At 40.4% G+C, this 14521-nt stretch overlaps 1 protein-coding gene across 3 annotated transcripts in view; it reads left to right on the top strand.

Moving 5' to 3' along the window:
- The window catches only part of arap2 (ArfGAP with RhoGAP domain, ankyrin repeat and PH domain 2), a 132517-nt gene that overhangs the window by 10704 nt on the left and 107292 nt on the right, over positions 1-14521 (top strand). For all 3 annotated transcript variants that reach the window (XM_044185025.1, XM_044185023.1, XM_044185024.1), the window contains 3 exons: positions 1426-1776; positions 3492-3561; positions 11585-11705. In XM_044185025.1, the coding sequence (XP_044040960.1) occupies positions 1426-1776; positions 3492-3561; positions 11585-11705 (542 nt within the window). The remainder of the gene's footprint in view (positions 1-1425; positions 1777-3491; positions 3562-11584; positions 11706-14521) is intronic.

Raw genomic sequence — 14521 nt, forward strand, 5'->3', positions numbered from 1 at the left:
TGACAGTAGGCCTTCTTAAAAGAATAGTTTGAGCCAGCTGAGGCTCCACAAAATCACTGTGTCTGGCCGCTGATTGCCAAGATATAGTTACAGCTAACTCCCTGTAAAACTGCAACTTGTGGTATTTGCATTTTGGTTTGTGTGTGAATTAAAGGAACAAGATACAAAATGCTTATTAGTACGTCTTTAGAAATGCTGGTTTTGAACTTTGGACTGAGCCAGGCTGCCCTGTTTTCCCATGCTTTCTGTCTTTATGTTAACCTAGGCTAATCGCCTCCTGGCTCTAGCTCCATAATTAGTGTACAGATATGAGAGTTGTATCAATCTCATCTAACTTGGCAGGAAAGCGAATAAGCGTATTTTCTAAAATGTGGAACTATTCTTTTAAGGCCACAAAACAAAATCTAAAATCAAAATTCTGCAGTATGTACTTGTAATTGTTTTGCATTGTATCCCTGGTTCTTGGCCCACAGTTAAGTCATGTTGACAATATTCATATGTTTTTTTGCCATTACACATGGCAAAGGACATGGCATGAGTCATTTTTATCATGATGTTGTTATCCCTAAAATTTTTTTGGAGCTTGTCCTCATAAAATGCCATTTAAACAGTATTTAAAAAGTTTTTTACAATTTTGACTGACAAGTTATTGAATTAATAGATACACATATTGTCACCTTAAAGGAGTAGTTTGAGATTTTGGGAAACATGTTATTAGATTTTTTGCAGAATTAGATGAAAAGATTGATACCACACTCATGTCTCTAAGTTAAGTATGAATCAGGAGACAGGAAGCGCTTAGCTTAGCATAACATAAAGACTGGAAGCCAGGGGAAAATAGCTAGCTTCTCTCTTTTCAAAATAAAAAAAAAAGTGCCTAACAGAATCTCTAAAATAACTCTTTATATCTTGTTTGTTTAATGTGTATCCAAACAGAAATGTATAAAGGACAAGTTGTAGTTTTATGAGGAGTTATGTGCTGTAACTATTTCTTGGTGAATAGCGACAGGAAATCACTGAGCAAGAAACAGTGACCGCACATAACACCTGTTAAAACCACAACTTGTCATTTTTACATTACTGTTTGGGTAAGCATTAAACCTACACATTTTTGCTTGGGTACTCATTAAACAAACATTTTGTTTATTTATGGTTAAAACAAACAAGATACAATGTGTTTTAATTAGTGGGCTTAAAAGCTGCTGGTAGGCACATTTTCAAATTTTGGACAGAGTCAGGCTAATTGTTTCTCCCTGCTCCCAGGCTTTATGCTATGCTAAGCTAATTGCCTCCTGGCTCTAACTACATATTTAACAGACAGACATGACAGTGGTAATATCTTCTCATCTGACTCTCTGCAAGAAAAAAAAAGTATATTTCCCAAAATGTCAAACTGCTCCTTTAACATCATCCATGCTCCTACAGAAAAAAGACACCTAAACAAAAAGAGTCCAGGGAAAAAGGCTCTTCTCCTGCTCCAACTATCCCAGACCCCTTCAAAGACGAATACTCAACAGTGGACGAATGCGCCAGCATTTTGCCACGAGCCGGTTTGGACCCAAGTTTTGCAGTAACCTCTGAGGCTCTTGCTGCCTCTGGCCCCAAGGATGGGTCTTTAATCATGGTGGAGTGTGACCTCTACTCGGATCCTGCAGACGCTCTGGGGGGTGTGACCAGAAATGCACTGCCTGATATTTCTCCATACGCATGCTTCTATGGAGCCCCCAAAAACCAGATGCTCAAAGTGGGTTGGCTGGACAAACTGTCTCCTCAAGGGTAGGTTACAGTACTGCTGCTGATGATACATGTGATTAGAGACATACATTAGAAAGTCTTCTTTTTCTGATATAATGAGACATGGATCTTGAAATCCTCATGAATGCCAGTTTTACTGCAGCTCCACATTGCAATAAATAGGGAATGCAATAAATATTTATTACCAGCTGCAACAGTGTTTGGCTGGTATTGTTTTCACCTTGGGACTCTGTCTGTGTGTCATCATGGCAAAATGTGGTCCTGGAGACTTTTACTGTAGCAGGAACTACAGGAAAAGTGGTTTTGAGTACTTTACCAGGTGTTTATGTCTGTTTGTCTGGCTGTCTGTCTGTGGACAGAGTTTGTCAATGCAAAACTGTCACAACCGTGCAAGATGCAGTCACGAAACTTTACAGGTGTGTAGTTGAGATCAAAATGAAGGCTGAGTCCGAAGATGGGTGTGGTCTGGGAAGGGGCCATTGGCCCCGCCACTTTACGCCTCTGGCCCGTATTCTTTTTAAATCACGGATCACTGTATCCCAGTTTCAGTCATTCCCGTCCACTCTAAGACATTAGGTAAAATTTCACTTTGTGAGTCTGTGTGTGTGTGTGTGTCATCATGGCAAACTGTGGTCCTGGAGACACCTACTGTAGCAGGAACTACCACAGAGGTTTGGAATACTTTTGTCATTGCGATAGCATCACAACCGTACAAGATGTAGTCACGAAACTTTATAGGTGTGAAGGCCAAGTTCGAGGATGGGTGTGGTCCATGTAATAATATAGTAATGACTACTGAGTACTCACGGGTCGGAACGTCAATGTGTTGACGGGTGTCGCGGCTGTTGTTATCCCATCGTAAGATGATCTCTAGTTCCCTATTATTTGACAGCATTTATTGCTTTTGTGTATTTCATGTATTTTATTTCTTTATATATGTTGTGAAGCACTTTGTACTTTGTTTTGATAAGTGCTCTATAAATAAAGTTTTATTATTATTATTATATTTTATTATTAAGTTCAGTGCCTATTCTTTAGTTTCACAACCTTTTAACCTCATCAACCCAAAATGTGTCTCATGCCACTTCCTGTCAAGTGGCAAGGAAAGTCAGCACCACAGTCTACAACTGCTTCCTGTTTCTTTGCAGACCCTTTTCATTCTGCCCTTTTTTTCTGCTGCCACGTGTGTCTCTGTATCTTTGTAAGTGGTATTAGACACACAAGCCTGAAGCAGATCTATCCATAATGCATAGCACCATCGAAAGGAAAGGGGAGGAAATGGGAGAAAACCTTGTTGTATTGAGATGCACAATATGTTGGCTTTTACTTAGTTTGGCTTTTTCTGGGAAAACTACATTTTTTTTCCAGAGTCTCTTGGTCCCACATGAGTCACCGTTGTTCAAAACCAGAGCTATCAATCATTTACTTCACTTTTATATTCTCCTTCACCACCTGATATGCATAAGTTTGGCAAACTGCCCTTGGGCTGTTGAATATTCAAATTGAAAGTGGCCATTTGTTTTGATTATGGTAATTGACAGCTGTTGATACAACTCTTGACATTAATGAATCAGTGGCACTCTTGATAAAATATGAGTACCTGTTCAGAGCAGATTCAGTTACTGGCTTACTGGCTTGACGTTTTTTTTTTTTTGCTTTTACTGTGGCTTAAAACTGGCTCAGTTTGCTTGAATGAGCCAGATGGATTGAGTTTGCATCTCTTCTTCTCTTTGCAGAAATTGTGTTTTTCAAAGGAGGTGGGTGCGATTTGATGGCGAGAGTCTGGCCTACTATAACAACGACAAGGTAAGTGCGAGAAAACACATGCACATGTACACGCTAATGGCTGCTAAAGCCTAAAACCTTTTGCATGCACACACATCCCTTCCCTCCTCCTGCTTCCTGCTGACACACCCACATCCTCCACATGCACACCAGAGAAGGTAATTTTATCCCTCCATTACAGAAATCTTCACCACTAGCAGCTGAGCCAAGTTCTAAGTGTTCCCTTTTCTTTCTCCTCCTCCTCCTCATTGTCATCATCATCATCATCATTAGCTTGGCAAGTTATAGAATGGGGGCAAGGACAGAGCGACATTACGCCATGCATGACAGGCCAGCACTCTCTGTGCCCGCCCAGCCATACAGTAAAGTACATTGATGTTGGCACCTGACCAGTTCCCTGAGAAAGAAAGAGGGAGAGGGGAGGGGAGGGAAAGGCAAGACTCTCCTCTCATTTTGCCTCCCTCTGCAGTTCTCCCTCCCTGTACCTGTCTTAATTCTCCTTCTGTCTGACAGCTGAGTTTGAAATTTCGCTTAGCATTGCCTGCCTTATCATCAGAGAGAGGCAAAGGACAGAGGAAGGGGTGGAGTGATGGGGGTTGAAAAAGCAGACACTGGAAAGGAGGCAGGCAAAGATGCAGGCAAGATGGCAGTTTAACCATCACCTGTTTAGTCTGGACACTGTTGTTTTTATGTTATAAACTTTTTGTATTGCGACAACATTTGCAAACTGGTTTTGGCTGCACCTTTGAATGAAGACAACAGTCGTTATCAACTGAGCCAATCGAATAATCTGACTGAATGCTTAAAATTTTAATTTTTAAATGATCATACCTGTGATTTTGCCATTTGCTACAAACCTGATGCCTAATGTTTTCTATAATATCTGCGTGTGGCAACTACGGTAGTATAGTATTTTAACCCTTAATTTTCATGTAGCAAAAATATGCTGCAAAACTGCTCAGTGCATCAGTATTAAATAAAGAACTATCTAAATAAAATATAGTCTAAAGTTGGAAACGTTTTCTGATTTTTAGATTAGGAAATATCTTATCAAAGAGGATGTAAACAAGAATCTGACCAAGCATTCAATGCCAACTTTTGATACTTGACCCTTTTCAATACTGAATGCTACAGACACGTTTTAAGTACTCAAAAAGTATTGAGGTTCGATACCCAGCCCTAATGCAGTGCAGACTTTGCAAATCAATTTGCACTTAAACTGCACTATCACACAACAATGATGTAACACTGACAAAAACTAATAGATTTGGTTGCACACTTGATGTTTATTGTGATCAATAACACAACTCTAAAACTGTTGGAAGCAGAAATGTAAAGTTTACATTATTTCAATTTGAGGAGTTAAAAGATGCATAAACCCTGTATTATCTTTTAAAAAGACTTTTAATGCTTGAGTTCTGTGTTCTCAAGTGAGTCTCAAGCAGCCATAACCTATCTTGACATAATGTGCTTTACCTTCATGTTCTTGCTAATGACCGTTGGATGTATCTTGCACTAAGAACAAACGCATTTGTGTGTGTGTGTGTATGTGTGTGTGTGTGAGCGGTGACCTCAGCTGCAACAGCATTGCACAACATCACAATCAATGATGTGGGACCTGTCTGATGCCTGCTCGTTAATCACTTACTAATTATAGCCCTCCATGCTCGCTTGCTCCCTGTGTCTCTCTCTCTTTCCCCTCATTTTCTCTTTCCATTGCATTTGTTGCTTTATTTATCAGGACACGCTTCGCCGCCGGCAGAGTGGGAATCGGCAGGGAGGCCAGCGAGTCAGCACTTTATACTCAGTGTCACTGTCTGCGTAGGCACGACAGTTTTTGGAAAGATGAAAGTTTGCCTTTTGTATGTGTGTGTGAGAGGGAACAGGGATTGTTGTTTAGACTTTTTAAAGTCATCCTGCCAATGTGACTCACCCCTCTGAGAAATCACAGGGCTTCATCATGTTTTGGGGGAGCGGAGAGGTCGAGTACAATCTCTCTGTCACCCCTGCTTTGTGCGGCCAGCTGAGGCCCAGTACCACCCTGCATGCCACCCAGTGCCACCTCCACAGGGTGAGCGTGGGGGTAGAAAAAGATTGCATGGACAGACAGGAAGTCTCTCAGCACCGCTTAATGTCAGAAATTGAAATATGAGTTGGTGGCTTGCTTTTCCTCATAGCGCAGAGACATGTATGTGTGTGCTGTTAAACCTAGTGCAGACTACAAGAGTTGCTGTATTGCTCGCATTACTCAAGTGATTTTTTTCCTATATTGTTGTCATGTTGACATAGAGCATGCAAAACCTACACAACTGATCTCAGACCAGGTCTATTGATTATAGGATTAATCCATTTGGAGAGTTCCAGGACTAGAGCGAATAACCACAATATCCAACGAAAAGAAATAAGCCGTCATTCTGTGAGAGAATTTGCTGCCTACCTCCTTCCCCGTCCCCAGTGACTTGTTGCATTGTTATTGGATATTATTAATCTTCTGTCTCCCAGGTGTTGGAAAGTAGCTAAAACCTGTTCCATCTGTTGCTAAGTGTTACTAGATAATGTCATGCCCTAATTTGCATTTTTATGACATCACATATTGATTTACATATATCAAGCTTTAAAAAACTGAAATGAAGTCCAACTAAACTCACCTGACTCTAACTAGCTTTTTCAGTAGCTATTAGTATTACTCAAGCTGCTATCATCTCATGTATACATCTAAATGTGAGTCTGTTCTTTGGCACATTTGAGCTAAATGCTAATGTCACAGTGCTACTGTAACATGTCCATAACGACAATGCTAACATTTACGTTTATGTTTACCATGTTAGCCATTTTAGTTTAGCATGTTAGGATTGCTAACATTTATGTACACCTGAGGATGAATGTCAATTTTGCAGATATTTGGTCACAAAAATATAAAAAAAATGTGAGACTGTGTAACTTTAAAAGAAAGAAACAACACATCCTTTCTCTTACAAATAAAAAGTTGAATTTATTAGCAATAAAACGCAACCTTGCTTCAGTGGTGACTGTTCAGTAAACGTTACATATAATCTTGCTTTAAAATTTTGACCTGATGATGGCACTAGATGAAAACTCAGGTGATTCACAAAGTTATTACAAAGTTGTTACAATTCCTGAAGTCTGCCCAAAAAGTCGCTAAATGTGTTGCTAAAGCTGCTTTTTTTGAAAAAAAAAAAAAAGTTGCTAACGGGGACTTAAAATCGACACATTTAGTGAGAATGTCGCTAACAAACTTAAAACACTAACTACAAACGCATCTTGGTTTTGGCTACTATAAATTCAAACATGTTTGAAAATGGTCATAGCATCTGGGTCAACAAGTGTCAAATCCGTTCTCAAAGCCTTTTGTCTCAAATCTTAAAAATTTGTCTGATGCAGAAATCATGGTAAAATTTGTGCACTAAACTTGACTTATGGCTCTCAGATGAAATCAGGACTGATTTAACGGTTTATCATGTTGTTCAATCTTCACTTCCTGTACACAAAAATAAAAAATGCCCACACACTGAAACATTCCCATGCTTGTTCTCTTTCTCAAACTTTCAACCCCCCCAAAAACTCTTTTGTAGTTTAAAACCCTCTGGGATCTGTCAGCCCCAGACAGAACTAATCGCACTTAATCACAGTCGCAGCTTGAAGGTCTCTGGCCGCGGTGATGTCATCATCAGGGTAGCGGAGGTGGCGTGGGAGAGTAGCGAGATCCTCGGTCTCACTTCTCCCTCTCTGCAGCGTTGTATCCAATCCGTCTCATCAATCACTCCTTTCGCCTGATTTCGTCAACACCGGGATTGACTTGGGAGAGCGCTTTGGTCCTGAGATGTAGTCTTTAGGGTCCCGATGTGGTGTCTTATGTGTCTGTGTGCGTGTGTGTGTATTTGTGAAAACAGTCCAAAGCCTGGCTTCAGGATAGTGAGGGGAGGAAGTGAGGAGGATGGCTGGGAGGGATGAAGGGATGAGAGGATAGGGGAGGGGGGTGGTAAGGCTGAATAGAAGGCCAAAGGGGAGATGAGGTTTTTGGATCGGGGATCAGTCTTTGAGTGTATCAGTCTGCCTGATTGTCTGTCTGTCTGACAATGCAAAGCTCTATCTTGCCAAGCCTGAAAGCTCCCTGTGTCTTCCCAAGATGCCTGTGCTGATGCTTACTGTAACACCCCAAGTGTTTCTTTTTGTCATTTTCTTTTATTTATACTTGGTTTCATTTTGATCACCACAACTGCGCCCAGAGTTTGTGATATCTTCAGTAGAAATCAGTAGAGTATTTATATTAATTTTTTTTCATGTTTTCACATATTTCCAGGTGTTTATTTTCATATGCATGCCACCGCCTGGTCATATTTGGATACATATAAGAGTTCTTATTCATACAGAGTAATTTGAATTCACATCAGTGCTACCCCACAGGTAGATTTACCACCTTGACTTTAAGGTGATCCCTAGATAGTAAAAAAAAGCTGCATTAATTAATATTTTTATATTAACAAAGTATTAAATGACTCTGTGTAAAGTGTAAGATGGCACTTGTAGTGGTGAACCCACAAAGAATTATCACCTGACTGCAGTTCCCCTCACATTTACTTTAAGCTTCTTTCAGCTCATTGTTTTGGTTTTCTGGCCTACAACATTACTGTTTTGATTCACTCTCACTGCTTTCATCAGCTTTGTTTTCAGCCTCAGTAAAAAGCTCCAAAAACCAACAGTTTTTTTAATGACTAGCCAACTTCGTGGAGCATTTAGCAGCTAAAGAATCTGATAACAAAGATAAAAGGAGAATTAATATTGGACTTCATCACGTGAACATAAACATGACTTCAAATGAATGCTAATGTTGCTCCATGTCTGGTAGATGTGTAACTAAGCTACTGTTTTAACTTCTTAAGGCTGTGTTTACAGCACTGGCCCCAAAAAGTCAAATAGTGCAGTTTTAAGCATAACCGTAAACCTGATACCTGGACTTGAGCCAGACTTAAATCCAAAATCCCTAAAGACTTGACTTGAGAATTGAAACCAAAAGTCTCAATTTTTGATCTCATAAAATCCTGTAACAATAGACAATAAATTAGACTGTGTCAGGCTTCAGTATTTGATTATTAGACTTAAATTATTTGGTCAATATGTAAAAAAACTTTTTTTTTTTTCACCGACCATCGTTATTTCAAACGTGTCATTTGAATGGTCAGCATTCAGAGACCTGAAAGTTGTGCAACTGACTAACTTTATGAAGACCTGTTAACTTGAAATTGCCTTAAAACAGCTCTGCCCAGAAGCAACATCTTTAAAATCCTTAAGGCATCCCACTTGGTGAAACACTGAGTAAGGATACATTGTTGCTCACAAGCATTTTTCTCAAAGGTGCAGTTTTCTGCTACAGCCAGTTGGTGTCCTCGTGCCTCCATTGAAAATTCATTGCTTTGGAGATGCCAGAACCTTAACTCCATGCTGGTGGTAAAACTCTTTCCACCCTCTTTACCCTCCTCCCTACACAGCGCCTCCATTATTGTAGGCTTTAGCTCCATTGCGCTGCCTTAATTGTTTCCTGAAGTTTACCGGGTTGTTTTTGAAAGGAAAAGAGACATAGTTATTCACGCAGGATAGGCAGTTCCACATAAAAACAGGAGAAATGGCACTGCCCTGCAAAATGACCAATGTTGGGAGGGTAGAATGAGAGGTAGTGATATGGGCACGGCTAGAATGAGAGGACGTGGGAGTGAGGGAGTTGGAGAGGGGGAGGGAGGTGAAGGGAGGAGGTCAGAGTGAGGGGAAATGAGTGTGGAGAAGATCTTTGGCAGAGGGAGGCGAGTCAGGTGTGTCTGTTATTGGAGAAAGAAGAGATAGTTAGGCCTCATTGCATCCTTGCAGTCCGTCCTCTTGAGATTAGTCTATAAACATTACGTGTGTGTGTGTGTGTGTGTGTGTGTGTGTGCCACAATGTGTGGCATTGTGTCTGAATCCACTGTCTCAACACTGACTGCTTCTTGTCATAATCTCTCCGCTGACTCTGCCATCAGAGTATTTACAGATGCACAACTTGCAGTTAAACAACTCTCTCCTTCATGACCCCAAAAGTAGAATCAAAACAATTAATTACCGTTAACCCATACTTTGGGTATAATTATCAGCACTCTGCCACCAAGCTAATACATCCACACACACACACACACACACACACACACACACACACACACACACACACACACACACACACACACACACACTTAGTTTCTCCTTTCCTCACCTTCCTTTAACTTCTGTCTAAATTTAGAGAGAGAAAGAGGGAGATATTGGTTTGAAACTCCTAGGGAGAGAAATGCACAAGGCTAGCTGTCAGTAATTAGGTTGAGCCACTTCTCGCCATTGTTAACATCCTGCTTTAATATGAGAAGGACCCCTCCCTGACTCTCTTAGGCATCTTCATTTCTACCAGATGTCTATCTTTCCCACACACCTCCCCGTCGTTCTCCCCCTTTTTATCCCTCTCCCTCTCCCTCTTCTCTTCCTGCTTTCGCTTATTGATTATGAAATTACACTGTGGCCTCTTCTTTTGTTTTTATCTTTTTTCCATTGTATTTCTCCTTTCCATTTTCTTTCTCTGAGTCCTCTCCTTGGCCTTCACACAAACCTAATTTCTCTCTCTTTTTTTGAATTTCCTGCTCCCTCCATCCATCCATCTATCCCTCCGCCCCCGCTCTCCCTAACCGTGCCGGCTGGTGTATTTTTGGCTTTATGGTCTCTAAAAATAGGCTTTTGTGGATGGCAAGGTCACCGGCTTAATTAAGAATGGCGAGAGGGAGTCAGAAGTTCGCTTACTTTTCTTCCTCAATTCATCCTTCCTTTGCTTACTTCGCACTCTGTGTCTTCGCAGGATGTGACGGCAGCAGTACAGTACAGTAGAGCAAACGTACAGTATTGTGCATGGCAATCACCACAAGCCATTATATTGTGCACAGAACTGCAGAGAATCAAAATTCAGGTCAAGCCCGTTGAAGAGCGATGGAGACAAAAAGAGACATGTCTGTTTTTTTTCTCATACTTTGCAATGATAATGACATTATCGACATGAATAATGCAATGTCTGCAACGACCCCTTTTTTTTCTTTTTTATAACCCAGTGATTTTCATGCTGCTACAGAAGCGTAATGTACTGTCCTCCAGTTCACTCTATCGCAAGAACATTACAGCCTGAGCTGTTCTTAGCTTTTTCCAACTACTTTAAGGGCATTTCTCTGTTATACTTGCGACATCACGGTTTGAAGAGTGATTCGACATCGGTACCATTCTGTCCTTTCTTCTTTAGAAGTGGTAATATTGACGTATGATTTCTTTTCCTTTTTTGCCCCTTCGATCTCCTTTTCATATTGACAATGACCCAGTACTTTAATTGCCATTGTCAAGGGAGACTGTAAAGAGGGTCATGAAGCCTCCTGTGCAACATCCTCCTTATTTGGATGCCTCCACTAGAGCTGCTGGGGGAAAACATGTGGGTAATGAAACAATACACACACACAGCCCAATTCCACATTACCCAACAAGCACTTCCTGTGCTTTACCCAAATCCCAGTACAGCGTGCCTGTCTCTTTTTAAATATTTGAGGAGTTTGTTTTCAGCTTGTAGATTTGTTTTATGATGAGCAGCTTTAAATGCTTCTTGTCCAAGAGCTCTGTGCCATTTATCAAAGTTTATTGCTTGAAAGGGAACAGGGAAGCTATTTCTGCAAATAAATGTGATGCTGTATTGATGGGTTATGGCTCTAGCTTGATGAGGATGTCTGTCAGTGGCTTTTCAAATTGAATGCAATCCTAGCCGACGGTAATACAACTCAGAATTACACATCTATTGATGCAAACAATGCACTGCAAAACAGTAATTGCGGGTCTACAGATGCAGATAAAAGGAATAAGCAACATTTCAGTAACATTATTAGCATGCATGAAGCTGTGCGTGTGTCTGCTTGTGTTTATATACCTATTTAGTGTGTATTTTGGCAGCACTCTCATCTGTCTGTTTATATGTCTCTCTGTTTAGGAGATGTACTCCAAAGGCATGATCCTGGCCAGTGCTATCAGACAGGTGCGAGGACTGGGTGACAACAAGTTTGAGGTAGTCAACTCCCTTCGGACCTTCATATTCCGGGCTGAAAGAGAAGGTACAACAAGTGCATCCTTTACTTTTTTTGGTTCTGCATTTTGCTTTCTGTTCTCTCTGCTTGTCAGTCTGCCTCTGTCACTCTGACCGTCTGATTCCCGTCTGGACTTGTTTTTCGCTCTCGTTCTCCCCCGTTTCTCCGCCTCTGTCTGTCCTTTTCCCTCTCCCTCCTCCATTTCTGCTTTTCTTGTTCTCATCTCTCTCATTCTCACCTCACTCTCTTTAAATGCCTCTGTGGTAATCTTCTGTGTCACCTCTTTCTCTTTTGTTTGTCTTTTTTTTCACATGCAGTTTTCTCTTATCTGACTTTTTTTCCCCTCTACTCTCTCTTAAAGGACATTTTCAGTGTGATTGGAGGTTTTACATCACTCAGTCGATTTGCAAGGGACCCATATGTGAAGAAAGTTCTACATTTTGCTTTCTTTCAGAGTGTTATATGAGAACAGAGTTGGGGTGTTTAGCCTAGCTTAGCATAAAAATTGGAGGTAAGCTAAAACAGCTCTCCTGGCTCTGTCCGAATTAAATAAAATACAGCTTCCAAAATCTCGAAAGATCACTAATTAACATGTTGTATTTTAACAGCTTTTGGTTTTAGGGGGAGTTACGTGCTGAAGTATTAGCTAATGAACAACAATTGGGCGCAGTGAATCTGAATTATTTGTTCTTGATTGATACCACTCTCATGTCTGTATGGTAAATATGAAGCTACTGCTAGCCGGTTTTTCTGGTTTAGCTATTAAGTTCTATCTCATTTGTTGAGGAGCGTAAAGACTAGAGGAAGACTGCACTGACATGGCTAGCCTTGCTCTCTCCAAAGTAAAAAAATACACCTACCATCATCTCTAAAACTGACTAACTAATATGTTATAGCTTGTTTATTCTGCATGTACATAACAGATTTAAAATTGCAAATTGCCTAAAATCACAAATAGTTTTCTGAAGTATCTGTTCACGTAGTCATTGAAAAAAACAACACACACTGTGTAAATATGAAGTTATTAAGCCATTTTTTTTTACTTTGAACAGAGCAGGCTAGTTGTTTCTGAGTGTTTACAATGGTGTTTATGGAGATCTTGGTGGCACTAATGACTTCATGTCCCTGTCTGAACCTATGTTATTAAGTCAATCTAAAGGGAAAAAGAATGTGTTAAAAAATTAACAAATTCTCAAATCTCCCAGGAACTGTCCTTTTAATAGTCTAATTCCTCCTTCATCCCTCTGTCACACAAAACGGAGTAAGAGTTGTCTCATCTTATCATCTTTCAGCTGAAAGCTTTGTCTGCGTCGGCCTTAATGAGAGGGGAAAGAGACACTTTCCGCTCCTTACCTCGTGCCTGCTTGATGGCAGTCTATTAGGCAGTTCAGGTCAAACTGCTCATTCACTAATGGAGGGTCCGTTTCTGGGGTCATGTGGACGAGTGAGACCGGAGAGTCTGAGTTCTGCATTGTTATGGCGTTGAGAACCTTTCACTCATTGTGTGGTACAGTGTGAATATTTGAGAACAGAAAGATCTTTATCGACCAGATCATTGAGACCTCAATGCAAATTATTGACATCTGTTGAGCTAGGAATAGAATTATCAATATTTGACCTATTCATCATTGGTATTGAGCATCTGCTCATTGTTCTTGATAAGTTCAGCTGGCTGTTTATTGCTCAATGTTCAGTTAGAAATTCGCTCATTCGTCAGAAAACTTTATAAGGTGATAATATGTCATTGTTGTGCTTTTTATAGCTTTTGTTCGCTGCCCCAAAACTGCCAAAAAATACATCAATTACAACTTCAAGCTTTACCCTTACTTTTATTTTATAAGAGAGTATTGAGTGTTTGCACCACCGTTTCAGTCAAAGACAATTCTAGGCAACAGTATATGTATTTGATACAAGTTTGGTTGACATCTAAAAACCTTGAAATCATTGCAACATTTGTATAAAATGCACCAGAATGAAGAATAAGTTATTGCTTTGTGTAACTTATTTTAGAAGACAGTAAAAAAAAAAGTAGTAGTAGTTCTAACTAACTAACTACATATTTGTTTGGTGAATTGCACGTTCAAGAACTCGTAACTACACCTTGTACAACTGTATGTGATTCTTCTACTACCTTTTAGACAATAAATAGAGGAAAACCTATAATCTCTTAACAGTTAATAGCGAACAAAGTACATACATCTGAATGAAGGCCTTATTTCACACTTGTATGTTGGCCATCAACCACTTTTGTTATGATACTGCTTAAGACCTAATGTTTGCTTTGTGGAAACATTATATTTATCTATTATTATCCTTTATTATCAGCTAAAAAACATTATTTTCATACAATTTCGCATCACCTCTGGTCTGGTTAAAAAAGCAACATAGCCAACAACTTTCCCTTTAAACTTTTTTTCATCTATTTTCACCACACTGAGCACTGTCGATTTGGTACATCATCATATCGATGACTGCCAGCTTTGTCCGTTTATGAGTCGTGGGTCCTCAGCAGTGTCATTTATCACACGGTCTGCTAGCTGACTGTCATACGTCACACTCAGCCGTCCTGACAAGAGCTGGGAGGGGAGAAGGCTGTCTGATTTTGGAGGTGGCCTCTGACCGCCTGGGATCGGTGGGAAGCCTCTCGCAGAGGTGGCTGCTGCCGTCAGAGGAAAGGGTGTGGAGGAGAGATGGAGAGGGAAAGAGAGGAGAGAGAGAAGGAGGAGAAAACTTGGCCTCATCACCTCATGCATCTTTAAACAGGCCCACTCGCCTTGTGGCGGAGAGTCATCAATCTTAGGGGAAACACATGACAAAGAGGGAGACATGAGGAGACAGAGGGA

Source organism: Siniperca chuatsi, linkage group LG22 (assembly GCF_020085105.1).
Source record: "Siniperca chuatsi isolate FFG_IHB_CAS linkage group LG22, ASM2008510v1, whole genome shotgun sequence".
NCBI lineage: Eukaryota > Metazoa > Chordata > Actinopteri > Centrarchiformes > Sinipercidae > Siniperca > Siniperca chuatsi.